General features: G+C 34.4%; 1 protein-coding gene across 1 annotated transcript in view; it reads right to left on the bottom strand.

The window, feature by feature from the left end:
• Positions 1 to 23,932, bottom strand: part of LOC118193658 (cubilin-like) — a 435,777-nt gene that overhangs the window by 165,336 nt on the left and 246,509 nt on the right. The window contains exons 34-37 of the mRNA XM_085826886.1: positions 23,538 to 23,694; positions 11,846 to 11,959; positions 4,434 to 4,658; positions 1,828 to 1,960 (exon numbers count right to left, since the gene is read on the bottom strand). Of these exons, the coding sequence (XP_085683012.1) occupies positions 1,828 to 1,960; positions 4,434 to 4,658; positions 11,846 to 11,959; positions 23,538 to 23,694 (629 nt within the window). The remainder of the gene's footprint in view (positions 1 to 1,827; positions 1,961 to 4,433; positions 4,659 to 11,845; positions 11,960 to 23,537; positions 23,695 to 23,932) is intronic.

Raw genomic sequence — 23,932 nt, 5'->3', positions numbered from 1 at the left:
TTCAACGGAAATATCCATTTTGATCGTTCCCGAATCCATTTGCAAGATTTTTTTTGCATGACATACGTACGAGGTCAGAAAAAAAAGAACTTTCCTTATCTGGCTTAAAAGTCCCTTACTTGCGTTTGAAGTCCTTAGTTTTCGCAATCGCTGAGCGTAATCATACATTCCAATTACAGAAGGGTTTTAAATGGGGAACATATTCCTATCTTGGTAATGTCAGATTAAAAAAAATTAATTAATAATAACGAAATAATAACGAAATCTAACCATGTATATATAAAAAATAACCTTTTTTATATGTAGTTAGTCTAAAAATATGTAATTTCAGTTTATTGTTGTAAATGCTATTTAGCAATATTTAATATATCATTTATTGCTGCTCTAAAAAGAATATTAAAATGAAATAAGTTTAAAAGAAGTGTAGCAAAAGTGTATAATTTAATACACTTTTGCTACACATCTTTGTATAATTTAATAGGCTGTACACGGAGCTGTCCACATCATTTTTTTTTTCTCTTGGTGAGTTTGTAGTGTCCCATTTCAGGTTTTGAAACTTCGTTTCAGGGTCGTACTGAAATCGTCACCAGCAATGACACGTTCCAGAAAATGAGAATCATTTTCAAACAGTTCCAGAAAATAAAGGAAATCGTCCCCCCTTTTGTTCCTGCAAAAGGGTTTTGGCAAAAAGTTCCTCCCAGATTTTACTAAGCCCCAATTTTGTTTGTCAAAATCTAATGAATGTTGGTATGATTCAAATTCATCTTTCTCCAATCAATCTGAAAATCAATCACAACTCACAAAATCCCGGATTAAGGAAATATTTTTGTCAGTTCTTGCAGTTCCAGACCTTCACCAACAAGGGTCTTCCTCAATCCATACCCTTCCTTTTGAAAATGCTTAAACCACCCGAAAAACTGAGCCTTTACTAAACATTGTCTTCATAGGTCTGAAGCATAGCAGAAGTTTCTGTCGTACTATGTGCAACTATGAAACAATATCTGATAGCACAACTTTGCTCGAAAATGATGCCATCTGTTTTTAGAACGCAACAGAAGAAACAATTTACGATAACTATTCTAGAGACAAGTACGTAACTGGCCGACCGACCGGTATAGATCTTAGCATCGCTGACTGCCGTGATGAAGGGCCCAAGTTCGAACCCTGTTTGTAAATGTACAGTGTCGGTGCGGCTTGGGGGGCAAACCAAGTATGAAGCCAGCCGAAAGTCCTTTTGTGTGGTTTGGTGGAGTGACCTTCGGTCCCGTCCCACAGGTGTGCTGTCTATCAAAATGGGGGGGGGAACTGAGATAAATCGCACTGTCACCTGACTGGTGCTCAAGGCTGTTGCCAACGGCAGGCGTATTGTAGCACTTCTTGCCAGGAGGATTTTCATGGACTTGGGCTTACTACGTGAGACAGATGAGCATAAACAACAACATTACATAACCGTACGCCGTTCAAATTCATGTTTCCTCAACCTTCCTCACGAACGGGAATTCTACAGTATTGCCAAATCCAGCGCTACGTTTTCAGTCTCATTACTTTATTTGCACACTTTGTTGACTCAAATTTAGCTAGAAAGAACGCGATGTGATAAAAAGTCGATAATACAACATTTGCTATAAATTATATATGTGTATAAGGTAACTTTCTTATAATTCAGTTGGATTTTTATGATTTTCAAATAACCGAATTAATAATGATATTTAATAGATTAATAAATGTCGAAACATAAATTAATCTGGTAAAATATTTAGGAAATTTCAAAATTAAAAAAAAATTGATTAATTATGTGTTAACTTTTCATTTCACATTCATACTTACGTGAAGGAGATGAGAACGTTGCTGCCAGCAGACGCTTCTATAGTCCATATGCATTCCGTGTCTAGAGGATAATTTAACGGATATCCTGGAGTTGCAAATGTTCCTTCGGGAGATTTGAAAGCTCCTCCACAGTCTAAAGGATCAAGAAGATAAGATAAGATTGAGTATACAGGATTTTTCAAGCTTCTACGTAAGGTTAATTTCAGTGTCCTTTGGTTATTTTAAGATAATTAAGCTCTAATGTAGAAAAGGGTGCCTTTGATTTAGCGCCAAATACTAATGCTATTACTGTTTTTTTTGGTAACCCAAAATCAACTCTGTTTCTCCAGTGTTATAGCAGCCATTTTTTGTTACGAGCTAATGTTTTTGTTAATCTAACTAGAATTTCTGAATTTAATGATTCAGGGTTATGCGATTTATAGTATGTGTATCGCGTGCTACAAATGATGTATTTTGATTTTGGGCACTATTTTGAATTACTGGAATTTTAATTGTTACTTTAATATACATTTTCGGCGTTGTTTTGGGTGACAGCCATCTTGGAAATTTTGCTTTTCGGCGCCATACTTGGTGTCATAAAAATCGCCAAAAAATATTAAGGAACCCTGTTGTAAACTCTTACCGATATAAAATAGGTATTAAAAACATTTGTTGGACAAGTAAATATAATGTCTATAAATAAATATATGGCATTTCAAAAGATGGTATGCAGCAGATATTCAGTAAATATTTTAATATTAAAGATTTATTAGCCTTTTTTAAAATGATTTACTTGTACATGGATAAAATATTTTTAATATTAAAGATTTATTAACCTTTTTAAAAATGATTTACTTGTACATGGATAAAAAGATAGTGCACCATGTTTTAAAATTTATTTCGCTCATACATTATCAAATTTATTATACTGCCATCAGAATGGTTAAATGATCACTGGGGTGAAGTAATTAAGCAAGATTAGAGATCGTGATGGAAATCAGGTGTTGCCTCTCTGATTACAATATCTATTGAATATGTAATTTTTAAAGCTATTTTTTACAGTTATTTAATATTTTGCATTTCTATTTCACACAGCCTACGTACACCTTAAGCAAAAACAAAACGAGGAAAAAAAAAAAAAAAAAAAAAAAAAAAAAGAGCGGGGGGGGAAGCGAGACAATTCTTTATCTCCCGTTCTTCTGAGCCAACTGACGATATTTAATTTGCGTTTTTTATGTCTCGAAAGATTGACGTAATATTTATTTATTTATTTATTTATTTGATTTATGTATAGGATTTTTCTAACATAGGTATTCTGACACAAAGTAGAGCTTTTTTTGAAACGATATACCGATTTGTTTTCCGTTCTTCTATTTTGCGACTCAAGTTATACCGAAATGATAAATTTTGTATAATTTGGGGAGAAACTTACAGAAAAATTTAAAAATATACATTGGGGAACTTTTTCCAGTTTGCGCCAAAAATATTCTCTTGGCGAAAATTTTAATTTATGGTAACCTATGGTATTTATGGCGCGACCGGAAAAAAAGGGTGAATCGTTCATTCTTTCAAATACTTTTTAGCAAAGTGCGTAAAGCGCATCTGGCGTTTTTATCGCTTATGACAAATATATCAACTTTCAAAAGGCGCAGATATATGAATTCACGTGTATATCCTTGGAAAGTTTGAATAAAAGACTCTGATTTTTTGCAGGTAAACCTAGAAATACACCTACTTTAAGGTGATGGCAAACATTTTATGAGCTATAACTCAAAAGATTTTCGAAAAATTTATAAAAATACACATTAAAGAAATCGAAAAACTGTGGCGAATTTTATTTAGATTGAACCTAAATTTTGAACTTTGAAAGAAGGAATCAAGTAAGTTAACAGAAAAAAAAAAAAAAAAAAAAAAAAAAAAAAAAAAAAAATATTAATAAACATATAGCAAGTTCAATTAACATTTAGAAACTAAAATTTGAGAGCTATATTTTTAAAATACACCCACGGGATTTTTACAAAACTTGGCACTTAGGCATAGTTTGAGTCGTAAAATTGAAATATAGAAAAATATAGGCATGTCATTTTAGCAAAAGTTCCATTTTGTATCAAAATACCTGCATTAGAATAATGCTATACGTAAATCTAATAGGCTTTCGAGACATGAAAAACGAAAGTTACATTTTATCAAATCGGCCTTGTAGAACTTGAGATGTATAACTGTACTCCCTTTCTTTTTGTGCAAGGTGTACATACATATGTTTCTAGAGATACAAAAATCTCTCACAATTTGAATTGCTTTATTTACATTCCTTTAGTTATTTTGGTTTACAATAAAGTTTATTCCTATTGTGGCTTACAAGCGCGTAGTGTTTTCTTCAGTTTCTTCCTTCAGTCATTTTGGTCTACAAAAAAGGTTATTCCTATACTGTGGCTTATGGCGCGTATTGTTTCTTTCAATGTTTTCCTTCAGTCATTTTGGTCTACAATAATGCTTATTCTTATAACTGTGGCTAGCAGCGCATATTGTTTCCTTCAATACACTCCTTTTGAACTGAAAGTTTATGATAAATACTAGTACTATTTGAGAAACAAATAATTTTTTTTCTATTTATTTCTGTAACTTACGTGTTGATGCAGGGCCGTAAGTTGCTCTAAAGATCCCACGATTTTGAAGATTGACTTGCAGAATGCTTCCTCTTGACATAATAAGAGGAGGAGAACTATAGCCACAGTACAGCCCAGACACAGGTGAATCCGGCATATCTCCATCCTTTATGGTCAACGAGGCAAAAGAACAATTATCCGATACTGCTATTTCCAGATGAGTCACAAGAAGACTCACCTTTTCACCTATAGAAGTGGAACATATTTTAGGAACATAAAAGTAATTACATATTAGTTCTGTTAATTGAAAAGTAAAACAAATAAGTTACAATTAATTAAATAACACTTGAATTAATTATTCACGAACTCAACTCACGAACTTAATTCTTTCATGAAGGCCATTCGTCATTTAAAATGTTAGTTAGCTAAAACGATTTTTTTTTTTTTTACAGGAATTAATGTAAAATGAATTAATCCGTACTTTAACCACAGGTATTGCTAATTTAAAATCTCTTACAGTATTTCGTGAACGACATCGTAACAAAAAGCCAATAAAAATCCTTAAATCCAAGATAAAAAGCTAAACACAGTAGAGAGAAAACGGTGGAAAGTTTAATTGAATTTTGTGGCATCCGTATGGAGTAGATGGCGTAAGTGGAAACTGCTGAGAAAAGGAAAAGATAAAGAGCTGATATTGGTTTTGGACTAGAAGCCCACTCTCATAAAACTGTTGAGTACTAAAATAAAGTTTTGAGACATCTTTCATTTTTTTTTCTATGAAATCAGCTCAGAGTTTTGTCTAAGAGACTATCATAGAAAGAAGTGAAAGCTTTTAGATTTTACATTAAGTCTAAAGGGACCTCTAACCTTTTGTGTCTTACCTTTATATATTAAATGTTCCTTCCACTTAAACCATAAAATTCAATTCAACAGGAATATCGCAAAATAATTTTAAAATTGAGCATATCTTTAGAATTTCCTATACACACTCCTATAATAACAGCGCGCTGAATATAAAAATGTTTTTCTAGTACAGTTTTGCCATTGCTAGCTTTGAAATCGTTGAGCTTGCTAATAAAAAATTCGTTAAAGTGTTACAAAATATTACTACAGTATAAATATTAGTAAAACAAATTTCAAATTCCAAATTAAAGCTTCCAGATGCCTATTTTCGGTGTAAGATTACGTTATTCAAAATTGGATGGCTCTAGGTACTGTTGTTTTATCATAATGCGAGAAACATACATACATTTATGCAGATTCTTTATTATTTAATTTCTTTAAATATAACGCAGGATGATAATATTTGGTGGGAGCAATTTTGGGTTAAAATTAGGCAATAAAAGGAACTCTTTAAGAATATATAGACTGCAACAGGGGGTTCACAAACCAATGCCTGCGGGCACCAGGCCGCTCGCCGATCGTTTAACGTGCTCCCGTTGCTGCGGGATCACAATAAAATGTTTCAGTTCACATAGTATAAAATTCTATGTGAAAGTTTTCTCATTTTTAATGAGATAAAAATTGCGTCCAATACAGATACCAGTACAAAGCGAAATGCGACCGATATCTTTTTTTATGTGCATGTATTAACTGTAAATTCACCTTCAAAAGAAAAAGTAAATGGTGCATTCCGTGCAACAGATATTTTAGAATGTGCTCTTAGGGATAAAATGGTTGGCGACCCCTACACTACAGTAATTTATTGTTTTCTAATTTTAGAATTTTATTGTCTCGCTTAGGCTCACTAGTGGTCAAATGGTAAAATCGCTGAATACTGGTCGTTTCGACCTGGGTTCGAATCCAGACGAACAAGTTAGCTGCATGGCCATTTTCGTGGTTTAACCCAGGTGTAACGTGTAGACGAGCCAATTTCCCTCAAGGGGACTCGGTACCCCAAAAGTCAATGAAATTACCGATTTTTAAATTTTTTGTTGAAAAAGTACCTTAATACACTTACTACACTGAAGAGGAATTTTGAAATGATCTGACGATAATAAATGCTATAAAAAGGTTTTTAAAATTTTGACACCCCTTTAAATGCCACACCCCCTCAGTGTTTATTTATTTTTTTTTTTTTACTTCTTAATTTTTTCAGTAGCTTACTAAAAATCAGTGTAAATGAAGAGGAGTGTAATTAAATATGACTCCAACTATCAAAAAATTCTACTTATGCGTATATACTGATTTATTTAAATATAAATTAGAGTTGAAAAATATTTTTTTTTCAGCTTTAAACTGGCAAGTTTATATATTTATACTGAGCTCAGCAAATAATTTTATATGTATTATCAGTCAACAAAAATGCTATGTTTATTCAAAAGTTGAAATTATCTGTGATTAGATACGAACAGAAAGAGGTGGTGTAATGAAAGTGATCACATTTCTGACCGTAGCATTATTGAAATAGTGCTGGAACAAACATTAAACTTTTTAATTAATTAAAATGCACATAAATGAATTTAAAATGGAATTTATATACGAGAACAAATGGCTAAAATAAGATAAGAAATCACATAAGCTGAGTGGTTTTAAATAAAATGTTTTATGTCCGTTAAAATTTCAAATTTTGCTTTTTAAAAAATGAAAAAAAAAACGACAAATTAATATTATTAATAATGATTATAAGTGTTTTAGAAAATATATTATAATTAATTGATGCATTAAAATTGTTTTGAGCGTGTTTTAAAAAACAAAAACAGGTAAAGGAAAATTCTACTTTCATTTTATGATATTTTTGCAATATTTCTAGCCAGATAAGGTTTTAAACAAAAGCTTGTAATTTATATTCATATTAATCAATTGAGCAGTACTAAGTTTTATTATAAATATATATATGTATTGAAATTCAGTAATAAAATTTTTAAGAAATTAGAAATGATTTAATGACCGTCTAGACAGTTTACATTCTTTAAACTGCGATTTCTCAGTTTGCAATTTTTTAATATATCCTTTTACTTAAAGTCCTAAAACTTGTTCAGATATGGACCAAATTATTTAATAAATTTACTGCTTATTTAAAATTATATACTAAATAGAATCAAGGATGGGATTTGAAAAATCGTGAAAAGAAAAATTATTGGAAGTAAAAATGTTACTGAAATCATATTTTTTAAAAATTTTTATATAAAAATGTGCTTTTTATTTTTTTTCTCAGAAACTAATTCATTAATTGAAAAATCGATCCGAAAGTTATTAAGAACACTATTATGAATACAATAAAAAAAATTTGAAGCAAAAATATTGAAAATTGGGGAAGAAAAAAGAATTTTTAATTGTTGAATTTTTAAAAAAAAAAATTCAAATTAAACGAAAATTAATAGCAAAAAATTTTTTTCAGGTTAAAACCATTTCATCTCATAAAACCACTTAATATTATTCATAAAAAGTAGATGAAAGTGCTTAAATAAAAAAAATCATTCAAAATGTACCGAGTCCCCTTAAAAATTCCTCCACGAAGTCCTCCCTTTCATAACTCAGATAGCCCTAGCGTGCTTTGAAATAATAAACTAAACCAACCAGAATTGTTTGGCCTAGTTTAAATTTTAAACTTCATAATGTGTTTCCTTTCCAGTTAAGTTCTTTAAATTATTTTGGAAATCATTAATTAAAAGTAATTTTAACTGGCTGTAATTTAAAAAAAATTTTTGGAAACCATTAATTACATTATTTTGGAAACCATTTTAATTAACAGTCCACGCCTAGGATAGATATGCTACATGAAAATATAACTTGTTGCCATATGTTTCGAGATGGCCATCCTTAAATTACATCAGTTGCTTTATTATGATAAATTTTAAAAAGCAAATCACAATTGTAAATCCGAGCATAATTTTCCTGCCTTATTTAGAAGAAAATTATATTTAATTCGATTCAGTTGACTATAATTCCGAAATGGGAGTTTTTTTGCGACGTGCTTTGGGTATTTTGAAATAGCCATACACAAATTACATCTTGAACTTCCATTTCCATAAATGCTTTAATCATTTCATCATTATCAAATGAATATCCCATCTTGCTTCTAATTTACACTTAAAATTAATTTGAAGCATTTACATTATTAAAGTTATATTTTGTAATTATTTCGCCATTCCATCGCTAATTTCATGATGTGTGTGCTACGTAGCGTATTCGGAAACTAAGTACCGTTTCATTCTAGCGCCGTCGCAGCGCTGTGGTAGGCGTCCCGCGCATGCGCACTAGTCTTTCTTGTTCACTGACTTTCAGTTGTCGCCATCTTGGTTGCTCTATGTTGTTTTTTCAGTTTGCAGTGCACATTCAAAATGTTTAACACAATTAGTTCTCCCGCTAACTGTGAGATTCGTGCCGTGATTAAATTTTTGAACGCGAGGAATGTTAAACCGGCCGAATTTATCGTCAAGTGACAGAAGTTTACGGTGAATACGCGATAAGTGATGGAATGGTGAGAAAGTGGGTAAGAATGTTTAATGCAGGTCGAACAAATGTCCACTCCGAGGCTCGGAGTGGTCCGCCTTCTGTTGTCACCGATGATTTGGTATGGAAAGTTGATGAAGCAATTCATGAGAACAGACGCTTCACAATGACAACTCTTTCAGAGGCATTTCTACAAATTTCACGTATTGTTTTGTTCGAAATTGTGTCTCACCGCTTGAATTATCGCAAACTGTGTTCCCGATGGGTTCCAAAAATGCTCACTGATGTTCACAAAACAAAGCGACTTGGTGGTGCCCTGACATTTCTCACGCGGTACAGTGATGAGGGAGAAAACTTTTTAAACCAAATTGTGACAGGTGATGAAACTTGGGTTTGTCATTTCACACCAGAATCGAAACAACAATCGATGGAGTGGAGACACACTCATTCTCCGAAAAAACAAAAGTTCAAAGTGACAACGTCATCACAAAAAATTATGTGCACTGTCTTCTGGGATAGGAAAGGCGTTTTGCTTATTGAATTTCTTCCCAGAGGTGAAACCATTAATGCGACACGATATTGTGAGACTTTAACAAAACTAAGGCGTGCCATTCAAAACAAACGAAGAGGAATGCTCAGTAAAAGAATTGTGTTGCTCCATGACAAAGCTCGGCCCATACTGCTGGTGTCACTCAATCGTTAATTCGACAGTTTCATTGGGAGCAGTTCGATCACCCGCCGTACAGCCCGGACTTGGCGCCGTCCGACTATCACTTGTTCCTGCACATGAAGCGCGAGCTTGATGGCAAGCGCTTTGGATCTGACGATGACACGAAAAATGCCGTGGAGTCGTGGTTATCGAAACTGGCGGGAAGTTTCTTTGACGATGGTATACAAAAACTGGTCACCCGCTATGACAAGTGTTTGATCATTGGCGGAAACTATGTTGAAAAATAGTTTAAGACGTATTTTCATGTAAAAATAAAATTGGATTCAAAAAAATTGTTTTACTATTTTTTTTTTTTCCAAAACGGTACTTAGTTTCCGAATACGCCTCGTATTTTCGGCTGGAATATCCTTAGCTTTTATGTGATGCAGGTCAACTGATTCTAGGTTATGTTACGAGACAACTGGGCCGCCTTCACACAAATAGTACAACCTTTCATCTTACAGAATTCCGCAAAAGATTTTGGATTTTAAAATTTTACTGTAATTCTCATATTATTCCATTTAGAAAGCTAATAGAAGGAAATTTTAGATTGATATTTTGAAAGCAGAATATTTTGGAGGATAGCGTGCTACTCACACAGAAAGAAACTCTTGGAGTTACCTCTCTCTTATTTCAGCAAGACACAAAGGTACGTCAGAATTCTTATGTATAAGCGGTATTCAAATGAAACGACATTATGGATATTTTAGTATTAGGACACTGGGGTATTTAGTATACTGCGAATATTTAGGATATTTATTATTACTGTTTAAGTCTTTATTCACAAGAAATCACCAGAGGCTTAAACACACCTATCCCACTGTTTCACGAGCCAAAGAATTCCTTCTTCCCAGAATTCCTATAGCCGCGACAAGAGCCAGTCCTCCACTGTGTCCTTCGATTCGTCGTCCGAGTTGAAGCGCTTTCCTTTGAGGTGTCTTTTCTCATCAGATCGTTCACTTTATCGATGAGGTCGGCCATGATTCCATGTTTGTATGTTCTGGTTTCAGGTCATCACTCTAACACTCAGTCTGTATTTCAACACACCTTAAAAAATTGGCGCTCCACTTTCTCACTAACTTGTCGGATACACAGTCTCTCCCACATACGACCATGAACCGGCGATGAACATCGGCAGGTTAAACTCTTCCACAGTCAGAAATCTGATAACACCTCGCTGTTGCTCAGTTATCGAATTTTTTAATGCGAATGCCATGATGTCCTTGCACGCATCACTTGGACGGACCACACAACTGCCTGCTTCTCTCTTGCGTCATGTGCGCGCGCTCACGCAGACGCACAACCACGCCAGACATCTCAACCGGTTTGTTTGTTATGACGTTTTGTACCCTTTCATTCGAACAACGCTTATACAAATTTAAAAGCTTGACTAGGAAGCCGAAAGCATCGACGTAAACACCATCAATTGTTCGGCGTGTTACTGTTTTACAATCAATTGTTGTTTTAAAACAGCCTTCAGTGAAGTAACTAGCCATAATAAAAGTAAAGAAGCTCCAATCTGCTAATAATATTAGACATCATTTGTTTCCTCTGCACATTAAATATCTTTTGAAGTACTATTTGAAATTCTGTCTTGAGTGTAAATTCAGGATAACAGTATTAATTAATGTATGTACAACAGATTTGTAAAGTGTACTAGTATTGGAATATAATAGTCTATAATAATATTGTACGAATATTATAATTGTATCATACCACTACATGTATGGATTTGTAATGGTGCACCAGTAGTTTGGTACTGCCCAATATTTTTTAAGTGTTTATGTCATGAATTTTATTAAATATTATACAGCACTATTTTCTTTGTCATGTATTGATTTTCAAACGAGTACAAGAGTGTATTTGTAACCATGAAGTATTTCGAAAACTCACAAAAGATAGTAGCTCTATTTGTAAACTAAAACCAAAAGAACGGTACATGCACTGCCCTCTTCGGCTTAATAGTGGTACAATGAAAACAGACTTCTTTAGCTGTACAGCTGACTTATCCACTTACACTTTACATTCGCTGCGTTTTACTAGAAAGACAGTTCCCTTCAACCGGACGTGCGACCAAAATTATAATCACTGGCAGGGTTTAAACAGGATGATAAGCATTATCTCTACGTTGACTAGTTGCTATGTCGGTGGAGTAGAATAAAATTCTAGAAAATGTCAATAGCCCAGAACCTGCGGATTTTAGGTATATAGTGCATCAGATTCTCCAAGTAATGACCAATGAGGATAGTGAGGGTATCAGTGGATATTTCTATGGTGAATTTACATCAACAAGAAGGTAAAATGATGATAAAATCGAAAATAATTGTACCTGGCTCTGATGTATAAATGATCCAGCTGCAGTTCATTAATTCGTGGGAACCGTGTGGATAATTAGGTGAAAGAATTTCTCCTCCTTCATCGGCTAGTAAACGACTTCCGCAGACTACAAAGGAAAATGAACTTGTTTAGGTATATATATATATATACTACATGTACTAGCATGCTATATATTTATATATATAGGTATATAATATATATATATGAAATGTAATTTCTCATACATTATTTGTTTTGTGCAGCCGGGGCAACAGGAATGAGACAAATTTTGGAATATAAAGTTGTAGGTTTATTTTAGCATCCATCTCACAAGCGTTTCTTCTCGTATCTTGAGCAGAAGCCCTATTTATACTTATGTGTGCGTCACGAGGGTCATCCAATCAGCGATATTAATTGAAATCACGAGGTGACGCTATCTTCTCATCAGGAGTGTTCTTAAGGACTTTATGTAATATGACAGATTTATGAGTTTGGCGATTTGGCGAGCGCCAACAGGTTAATATATTTTATACTAAAGAAAGGATTTCGCCAAAATTTAGGAACAGGGATGCAATTTAGGTAGAGAATCGTCAACACATTATTAAGCAGTATTATTAGAATTTAATTTAATCAATTGATTTAAAAGTATCATTACATATATATACATTTGTACTAGCATGCAATATATAGATTCTTAATATATTATCAAACATTTTTTGAACTTAGAAATTTAAAAGTACCAGAATATTTAAGTTCTAGGTAAGACAAACGTCTTAGCCTTTTTATACTACGCTCCTGTGCCATGCACACTACACATGCTAGCTATTTTAGTTATCCGTTATAATTTTATCTAAAGTTGAACAATTTTAAATTTTACAATTATCGATTATAATAATCCTCTTTTATGTTCAGACTAGTCCTTTCGTATTTTCGTGTAAAGATTTCGACGGAGGAAAACCTGTGAAGCTACCGACTAGGATCTGTACTAGGCAGTCTCGGCGACAGTGGTATTAAATCACGAGCTTGGCGGTTCCATGGAGGTAGGAAGTAAGATGGAGTCGCCCTAAACAAGTTTCTCCATACCCTGCTCTGAAGCACCGGCGATCCCTACGTGGTGACCAAAACATTGGGTCATTTACCATTGAGTTCTATGGGATTTGACGCGTTCGGGTGTAAATATTTTGTAATTACGTCGCAAATATACATATAAATGTATATATTTTCTTTTTCTACAACACTTCAGAGTCCTAAGTATGTGAAAACAACATATTTTTAAACAACATTTCATTCTGAACGGAATTAAATGCTATACTTTTCACAGGACAGTTTTCTCAAAATGGTTTAATTTGAATGAAATATTTTCACAAGTTTTCGTTAATTACATTAGAAAAAAAAAATTAAGGTAATTCGATTTTATTCGGTTAAGGTACAAAAATTAAGATCAAAGTTTATTGTATTATTAATATTAAAATTATGCATTATTTCTTTTCTATTTACAGAGCTTCTTCCTAAAATACTTTCTTAAATATGACATGATTTTTTGGCTTCTTTTAAATCGAAAAATGTAAGTCAATTTATAATTAATGCTCTATTCGGTTCATTTTAAATTAGAGAATTATTAGGAATTAGCGAAATACTTTAAATAAGTATTTCGCTAATTCCTAATAATTAAATAGGTATTAAATAGTATTTGACTTTCTCTGAACATTTCTGAAAGGGAATAAAATAAGTTTTTTTTTAAGTATCATTTAAAACTTGTAACTGAGTTATTATAAAATATAAAAGGAATAATTCTTTTAATTATACTTATCAGATTTTTTTTTTTACCCTTCATTTCAACAATACATATTCTAAAACTCTTTATTACGTTCTTAAGTGCGCATCTCATAGCATTTGCTTTACAATACCTTTTAACAGATTGCTTTCCAATACGAAGAATTCTTGCTTAAATAGTTTTATAACCTATTTGTCAACAGGATTTCAATTTATGTTTACAATTCAATATTAAGGTTATTATACATTTAGATAACATTTATAATCATTATAAATTAGATACATTTAATCATTAGATTTCTTCACAGTACTTTCACAGTTGTTTATAAGTGAATAAATTCTTCATTTCAAATACATTTATAAATAATTTAATGAATATTTAAGTATTTTGTCAAAGGCAGATACATGCTTTTTGCAAGCACATGCATAAATACCCATACATATTTCCCATTTATCATATCCGGCATGTGCAAATCTTTAATTTCTGTGCATTCACTATATTTTTCGTGTAAAGTAATTTCCACTAATTTAGCATACACCCGAAAGTTTTACATAAAAAATATATATGAATATAATTTGAATGAAAATTATAAGTATTTTTTAATACCCCCTCAAAGGTCAGTTTTTCTTCAAAATTCCTCCACGATGGCATCTCTCTCTTTAGACAGATAGCCCTTGCATGCGTTACTCTATTTAATAAAAACTTAATCTGACCTATGTGCCTCATTACAAATATTTTAACATACATAATTTTATATTTACATTTAGCCATCAAGTTTCAAACTTTTCAAATCTTCTAGAAAATAAATTTTGGCAGTTCTCTTTTAGCAATTTTCTTAAAATCTATATTTTTGTAGTGCAACTGCTTAGAATTTTATAAAACAAATTCATAATCAAAATCGCTGTTGTTAGTTATCGAAAAATAACCAAGATGTGATTTTTGCGTAAATGTCAGTAAACTATACAAATTGCTATTATCCATCACACTATGAATGTTTCTTTCATGCGAGAGTGTCCCTTTTTCGATTTCTATGGAACTGTCGTGTGTCGAAATACTATCAGAATCTTGTCAAGCGAGCTTCTGAATGTAAACAAAGAACACCCCGTCTGGTGACCCAAGCTTCAAAGCAGTGCTTCACTTCTAGCGCGGAATGGCCCCTCCTCCCTTTCCTACCTCCATGGGCGGTTCTGCGTAACCTGTGGGTGTAAGCAGATGGACCTGACCTCGTTTATTCGAGTGGCCCACAGGCGAAGGTAGTGTAAACCCTGTGTAAGACTAGCACGTCATCTGGCGTCCTGCGTAATACTGGCAGGCAGCAACTTGACGACAAGGCAAATCTTCAAGCTTAAAGAGCTATACTCCATGGTGGTCTCTGGTCTCCGAGAGTGAGTATACATATCCATGGGTGAGAGAGTTCAATTATAGTTTATCGCCTGTAAGTGTAGGACGGGCGGCAGCAGAGTGAATTATCTTATGCTCTCACGTTGGAGGCGAAATTTGCCTCTAGACTCACCTTCTGCTTAATATGGAGTCTTAAATTGGGGTTGATCCCGGTTGTGCGATGACTTGAGATTTCGGCACCGGCTTGTAACAAAACTAGTTACCTAAAATAGTACTTTAGGGAAGAACAACACTGTGTCCGTGGAAAAAAAAATGAACCTTTCGGTTCCAGAGCCATGAGGGAAGATAGTTTAATATGGTTGGACCAAGGGGTGATTGACTTAAGTCCGCAAACTAAGGTATTAATAAACCGTTCTATCCATAGTTTGTGAAAACCGTCTACTGCGGGAGCACTATCGAAGACCAGTTACATTGTCAGGCTTAAAATTATAGCCATACACTTCCATAAGACCGAGACCCTGGAGTTGTGACCTCCTCAGAACCGGTCTGATTGGCTGGGAAGTGAAACTTAATGTTGCCGCCGGTAATTGTCTGACTGGTGGCAGGTAACGCGCAACTCTGTGTCACAAAATTGATGGCTATTTGGGCCTGTCTCCCGCCTGCATATAAGCTTTCTGTACCGCGCCACGCGCATAGGGAAAAATCCGCACTTGTGATTGGACATATTTTCAGGTGACATCATTTCCTCTTGGCGTAATAATGACGTTTAGGTGGCTCTTTTATGGCTTTTTTCGTTGAAGAAATCGCCTCAGTGACACGGAAGCGTGAAATTCATCATTTGTTTCATTTGAAACGAAAAAACTTTAGCTGCAGCGTTCTGTAACAGCTTTAAATAGTATTAAAATCTTGTAGTTTAAATAATTTAAATAGATGAACATTAAGTTATTTGTGAATGGCAATATTTGAAACCAGACTCGAGTGCCACGTGCGACTCTCGCACGAAGAATGTAATTTATTTTTAAATGTTAGAATATGTTTTCTTTTCTTGTTTGTATGTCGCCATTTTTGAGTGTTAAATAAAAGTTATTGCTGTGTTCCATCATTGGAGTTGCTTCATTTCGCCAAAGAAGAATTACAGTCTTAATTATTTTGGAGGCACCGACCAAGATCGAATAATCGTGCGTATTTTTATTTTATTAGTTCATCACTGAACATAGTATTAGTGATACCAGATTATTACTTCCTGTTCATATAGAATTGCTTTATTTTATTAGTTCATCACTGAACGCAATATTAGCGATACCAGATTATTATTTCCTGTTAATATTAAATTGTCTTATTTTATTACCGTATTTGATATTATATTTAATATTCATTTTAGTTGTGCAGACGGTAGATATATATATTGCTCTATGTTATTATTCTTATTTTAATCACAATTAATGTGGTAGAGAGAATGAACATCATATAATTTAAATATTTCATTTTTGAGGTATACGTACTTAACAAAGTGCATTTAATTTCGTGATTCCTGACTGCATTAATTAATTAAAGTAATTGAATTGAGCTATTTTGAGGAAATATAAAGAAAACAGTGTTCGTTAATTTTAAACATAGAAACAATGTCTTACTTAGGAAGAGCTCGTAAGGAAGATTTGCAAAATCTCGCGGCTGAACTGGGAGTTCATGTGACTGCAGATTTGAAAATAGTCGATTTAAAACAGAAAATTGTTGAAAGTAGAGATTATGATGAAGTATTCGTCAAAGGAGTCTTAGACACAATAATAGAAGAACGGAAAGAGAGGGAGGAAAGGGAAAGAGAAGAACGGAAAGAGAGGGAGGAAAGGGAAAGAGAAGAACGGAAAGAGAGGGAGGAAAGGGAAAGAGAAGAACGGAAAGAGAGGGAGGAAAGGGAAAGAGAAGAACGGAAAGAGAGGGAGGAAAGGGAAAGAGAAGAACGTAGGAGACAGGAAGAAGCGGAAGAGCGGAGAAGGAAAGAACAGTATGAATTAGAGAGATTAAGACTTGAAGCAGAGACAAAGTCTCAAAATACCGGACAGATCCGGCCGAAAACGGAGCTGCGTCACCTTATGCAGAAATTCGATGACAAGAAAGGAGATATCAGTCTATATTTGCTATTGTTTGAAAGGCAAGCAGAATGGGCTAAAATTGATAAAGAAGAATTTGTATCTCATTTACTAGGACTACTTCCTTACGAAGTAACCCAGTTAATAGCTAGAGAACCCTCCGATAAAGCTAAAGACTATGAACACGTGAAGAATTTATTGTTAAGACGGTTTAAACTAAGCCCGGAAAAGTTTAGGCAGAAATTTATGAAACATCAAAAGAGTACCGAATCCACATGGGTGGATTTCAATTATGAAATAGAAAATTATTGCAAGGAATGGGTGACTGGTCTAGGAGTTAAGACTTTTGATCAGTTGCTAGATTTGATGGTGATTGACCAACTTAAGCGTCGAGTTCCTCCTGAAATTCGAGATCATTTTCTTGATGAGTGGGTAGAGATGATTTCATCTAAAAAATTAGCTGAAAAACTTGATGCCTATGAAAACGTTTGCGGAAACTTTAAAAAAAAAGCCTGTAGTGGATAGGCAGAAAGAAAGATACAATGCACTAACTCAAGGTAAATTGAGTTCAGATAATAAAAATAAAACTGAAAACAAAATGTCATCAGGATTTAATACGCAAAGCTTGTTTCATAGACCTAGAAGTCCACGTCCAGATGATAAGTATGAAAAACGAAAGACGCCACAATGCTATCAGTGTGGGTCCTATCAACATTTAAGGCCCCAATGTCCAAAACTTAAGAATAGTACTGAATCTCCTGCTAATCTTAACAGAATTAGTGCAAAACCAGAGGATAAATTTCTATTACCTTATACTAGTATGGGTTACGTAAATGGTCATAAAATTCCTATATTAAGGGATTCAGGTGCTAGTATTGATATAGTTTGTCGCAAATACATCACGCCGGAAATGCTGACAGGTGAAAATGTGTGGGTGCAACAGCCATTAGATTTGAATCCAACCTGTTTACCATTGGCTGAAATCGAACTAAATTGCGATCTTGGGCGAGTAATAACTAAGGCTGCCATTATTAGAAATGAACTCGACAAAGGAAGGTATTTATTAGGCAATCGAACTTTTGCACTGTTGAATAAACAAGGAAAGGAGCCTGATAGTTGTCCTCACCAGGTTAATGCTGTCTCTACTAGAGCTCAAAGGAAAAGAGAAATAGCTGAAGAGAAGCTCTTGGAACCGATGAAGGAAGAAAATAAAGCATCCAGAGATGTTTTTGAAGAAGAAGATAATTTACCGGAACTAAATACGGAAGATGAAGCTCTCATGAAACTGGTAAAAATTGACTCAGGAGAAATTGCACAACTTCAGCTTGCTGATAAGGAACTGTCTAAAATCATCCAAGGAGTAAAAGAAGGTACATGCAAAAATGAGAACTATAGTCTGACAGGAAAAGAACTTTTAGTTAAAAAAACGACGGATAAAATGGGCTTTGAAAGACAGCTTGTCGTTATACCTGAAAAACTCAAGCCGTCAATTATAAAGATGTGCCACGAAGGAACTTCTGGCCATTTGGGTGTCAAAAAGACCAAAGACAGACTTGCTAGATATTTTTACTGGACGAGGTGTTACAAAGAAACTGAAGATTTTTTATGAACCTGTGATGCTTGTCAGCGCGCTGGAAAAGGAAATGACAAAAAGAAGGCTCCAATGACATTAGTACCAGTAATTTCCGAAATATTCACTAAAATAAATAAATGCCGATGCCGTTGGTCCGCTACCTATTTCGAACACTGGAAAAAAATATATTATTACAGCTCTGTGTATGTCGTCCAAATATCCAGATGCTGTAGCGGTGACAGACATTTCTTCGCCATCTGTGATTGATGCTTTCTTACAGATTTTCAGTCGTATGGGTTTTCCAAAAGTGATCCAAACAGATCAGGGGACCTCTTTCGTCAGTGCTTTGACAGAGGAATTTTTGGAGCGTTTCGGCATTAAACATGTAAGAAGCTCTGTGTATCATCCGCAGAGTAATCCCGTTGAGCGATTCCATAGAACGCTAAAAAGGGTGTTAAGAGTCGTATGTATAGGAGCGACTTCGGATTGGGAGAATTATCTACCATCAGTTCTTTTTGCTCTGAGAACAGTCACACACGAAAGCACTGGTTTAACACCAGCAGAATTAGTTCATGGCAAAAACCTACGAACGCCAGTCACTTTACTTTATGAGCAGTGGCTAGAACCGATTGAAGAAAGTAGTAATGTTGTCAGTTACGTTTTCGAACTTATTAATCGAATGAAGAAATGCCAAGAACGTGCCGTGGAAAACATGAAAGAAGCTCAACAACGGAGGAAAACATGGTACGATCGAAACGCAGTGAAAAGAGAATTTGCTAGAGGAGATTTAGTTCTTGTTTTATCAACGAATCGTCAAAATAAACTAGAAGTACAGTGGAAAGGACTTGGAAAAATAGAGCAAAAAATTTCAGAAACCAATTATATTTTAAGTTTCGAGGAACAAAATGAGCCAAATCAAGTATATCACATTAACATGCTTAAACCATATTACAAAAGACCAGAAATGATTAATATGATAACTGAAGTGGAAGGAGACTTAGAAATGGACATCCCTCGTTTACCTTCCAATCCAAGTATATTAAATTTCTCGGACATCATAGAGGAGAATGAACTCGAGAAAATGTTTAAATCCGAGCAAATAGAAGATTTACGAAAGATTTTATGGAAATATTCTGGTTGTTTTTCAAATAATCCTGGACTAACAAACTTAGTTTGTCACGATATTGAGCTATTAAATAACGAACCAATACAAATAAAGCCATACAGACTGTCACCCCGACAGACTGAAATTCTCAAAAAGGAAATACAGAAAATGCAGAAAAACAATCTTAAAATTATAGAGCCGGGAGAATCGGACTATACATCTCCCATGATTTTGATAGAATCTTCATCAAAGGATCCTCGGCCTTGTATTGATTATCGTAAACTCAATGCTGTTCCTAAAACTGAATACTATCCTTTGCCTAATATTGAAGAACGTATCGAAACTGTAGCAAAAGCAAAATATATTACCCTATTAGATTTATCTAGAGGCTACTGGCAAATTCCGTTAACAGAAAGAGCCCAAAGATATGCAACGTTTGTAACTAGTTTTGGAAGTTTCAGGCCTCTACGTTTACCCTTTGGATTAAAAAATGCCCCATATTTTTTTAGCAAAGTTATGACTAAAGTCCTGGCTGGATGCGAAGGTTTCGCTGTACCATACCTGGATGACATTGCCATTTACTCAGAAAACTGGGAAGAGCACCTTAAAAACTTAACTTCTGTTCTAGAAAGAATACAGAAAGCAAATTTACGACTAAAACCATCAAAATGTAAATTTGCACAAGATCAAGTGAGATACCTAGGTCATGTTGTGGGACAAGGACAACGAACCCCGGATGAAGTAAAGATCCTGGCTGTAAAGGAGTATCCTACACCTAAAACCAAAACAGAAGTACGTGCTTTCTTAGGACTGGTAGGGTATTATCGCCAGTACATACCGAAATTTTCAGAAATTGCTTCACCCCTCACGGACGCTTTGAAGGGGGTAGCAAAAAAAGGAAATATATAATGGTCTGAAATATGTGACAGAGCTTTTAAAAATTTAAAAGAGTTGCTATGCAAGAAACCAATTCTGTATGCTCCCGATTTTGATAAAAGTTTTATTATACAAACCGATGCCTCAGACAATGGCATGGGTATAGTACTATGCCAATTAGATGATGAACAACGTGAACATCCTATCTTGTATATAAGCAAAAAATTTACTAAGTTTGAAAAGAATTATTGTACTACTGAAAAGGAGTGCGCTGCTATCATCTACGCTATCAAGAAACTGCATTTTTATCTGGATGGTCAGCAAGAATTCTTGATTCAAACTGATCATAATCCTTTGGTCTGGCTACAATCCAACGCCAAATGTAACTCTAGATTGATGCGCTGGGCACTCTCATTACAACCTTATAATTTTAAGGTCATTCATCGCAAAGGATCTTTGCACAAGAACGTAGATGTTCTGAGTAGAATTAAGTAATGTAACTCTTAGTGTATGTAACCACGTTTAGAATTAATTTTATTGTTTAATGTATGCTCAACTAATGTATTTGAACGTTCTCCATTTCTTTCTTTTTAAATGTAGTGTAAAAGTATTGTTTAAAACTTAAATTTTTTTGGCCTGAAATTTAGAAATTTATAAGAGAAATAACCTTTGCTCTTTAAGCAAATGAGCAAGCCGAGCTTATTAAACTGTCAAATTTTACAGAACTTTTCCCTTCGGAAAAAGTCTCTCCGTTGGGGGAGAGGTTGTAACAGCTTTAAATAGTATTAAAATCTTGCAGTTTAAATAATTTAAATAGATGAACATTAAGTTATTTGTGAATGGCAATATTTGAAACCAGACTCGAGTGCCACGTGCGACTCTCGCACGAAGAATGTAATTTATTTTTAAATGTTAGAATATGTTTTCTTTTCTTTTTTGTATGTCGCCATTTTTGAGTGTTAAATAAAAGTTATTGCTATGTTCCATCATTGGAGTTGCTTCATTTCGCCAAAGAAGTATTGCAGTTCCCTGTTGAACCCTGTTGAAACTTCATTCTCTGACAAATACTATTTTTATTCAAAGGTACAAAAGATATTACACCTTAAAAACGGGTAATATTCATAGAGTTATATCATTCAATTTAAAATACATATCTCTATTGCTCTGTTCGAAACCTTTATTAGTCTAACTTAAAAAAAAAAATTTTACTTTTTAAGACTGATTATAAATATAGTGAATTTTTTGTGTACTTGTTTAATGTTAGCTCCCAACGTCGTTTTTGCTATTTCCCGAAACTGACTTGTCTCATGCTTTCGCAGATTGCATCAGCAGACAATGGATATATAATGAACATGAAATAATTAATTAATAATCACAACACTTTTAATATGAATGGCTTTAATTTAAGAATACATTTATTAAAAATCTCTGCACTTAATATTAATACACATTTGCGGAGTTAGCACAAGAAAAAAATAATACTTTTTCTCTCTAGGGAAAAAAAATCACTACATTTTTTTATATTAAATTCACCACACTGTAATGTTGTAAGAAGTATAGTCTCATAGCAACAAACATACAGCGCACGTAATAATCCTTTAGGTATTGCTACCAAAATGTAAACAAACGGTATGGAGGGGTATTCTCGAGCCCAAGCAAAGTGAAGGCGTTCCTAAGCGTAGACGAAATAATGCCATCCGAAGCCATATTCAATCACGAGGAGGGACTTTTCCCAATGTGTGTGGCGCGGTACTGAATGCTTATATGCCTCCCGTTAGAAGGACAAAAAGGTAGTGGGGCAGGACGTGTAGTGCCCTGTTCAGTGTGGCGAAACACGGTAGCAAATTACTTACTTACCTAAAGTAATCTTCTCTGGGGCTGCGCATACTGGCTTAGTTTTTACTCTAACGGCTCTGGGGCACAACAACACGAAATCATTTGCTAAGCATCGCTTATCGTGGCATCGGTCATCCGAGTGGGCAAGCCTGATGGAGAAAACTACGGTATATCATTAGGCTAGTCTGCGTGCGCCTGAGAGTGATAACCATGGGTTTCCAGTAAAGTGAGGAGTTCCGAGAGAGTTCAAATTTTCTAAACTCCGGAATGGGATCCCATTGAGAGAGTTTTATCAGTACGCAGAAAGGACACCATTTTAGGGGGCTATTGACGATGTTCCCAATCTCCCCCCCCTAATAGGGAGGTATAAGGTTCGTCTGTGTAGTGCCAAAATCAGAAAACGGCGGAACACACATTTTGTAATAGACTAACGTACCTCTTTTATATCTACTGAGGAATACAGGGTATTTTACTACGGCAGTAGCACTTTAGGAGAACAAACTCCTAGCCTGACAGTTCCAGAACTCTGAGAGAAGATCATTTAATACGGTTAGACTAAGGAGGATTGGCTGTAAGACTTCTAACGGGTGGTATCGGTAGCAGTCACAGCTTGCAGTTCTATCCGAATTATTTGTAATTGACTGTAAGTGTCATTAGCAGTGTAACGGCTAGTGTATTATCCACCAAATGCTGTGTAATTCCTTCAGTGCGGGGCTATCCGCGTAGCTCTGGCGGGGCATTATCGACGATCAGTCAAATTGTCAGGCTTAAAATCTCTAGAGTGGCAACAATTTGAAAAATGATACGCCGTTTTTAGTGATTGAACGCAAAAATGCCGTTTCGAGACTAACAGCCCATTTGGTCTAATGCTCCTTTTCGGCTAATAATGATTATTACACTAAATATGATTAGTGATTGGTGATCTCTTTGCTACTGCTATAATTAAGAAAGAGAAATTTCATAATGCTTCGCAAAAGGAATTATCTTTTCTCAGAGCAGATGAAAATGTAAATTACCATGATTTGATATCCTTATATATACGTATACACAGTCAAATGGCATTGAATTTGTTGTGATCAGCAATAAACTTAATCAAATCAAGGCTTACGATACCCATGCGGTAATGTGCTCGAAATCCTTTTCCGACGTTGTTACCATCAGCCACGAGTTTAACTAGCATTTGGTTACTAGTGGAAGATATGAATCCTTCTGGTTTTGCTCCGCAGTACTTCCCCAACAAGCGGGAACTGCTGTTCCTGCCATCATATATCTAAAATAAAAATATTTAATTAAGTAACTAAATTAGCATACCTTTCTTTTATTAAATTGCATTTTATTCTCAGTTCCTTTTTAAAATAATAATGAAATAAATAATTTTCATGGAAGATCCGTATTATTAAATCATCATGAAATATATTTTGTGTATCTGAATAGTTATTAGCCAAGAAAATGAATTAATTTTAAACAATCTGATGTTCTTTTTGAAATACGCTAAAATAATTCAAATA

Source organism: Stegodyphus dumicola, chromosome 11 (assembly GCF_044657685.1).
Source record: "Stegodyphus dumicola isolate Sdum_Otavi_A_Nest chromosome 11, ASM4465768v1".
NCBI classification, from domain to species: domain Eukaryota; kingdom Metazoa; phylum Arthropoda; class Arachnida; order Araneae; family Eresidae; genus Stegodyphus; species Stegodyphus dumicola.
Note: the sequence above shows the minus strand (reverse complement) of the source record. Positions and strands in the feature narration are given on the sequence as shown.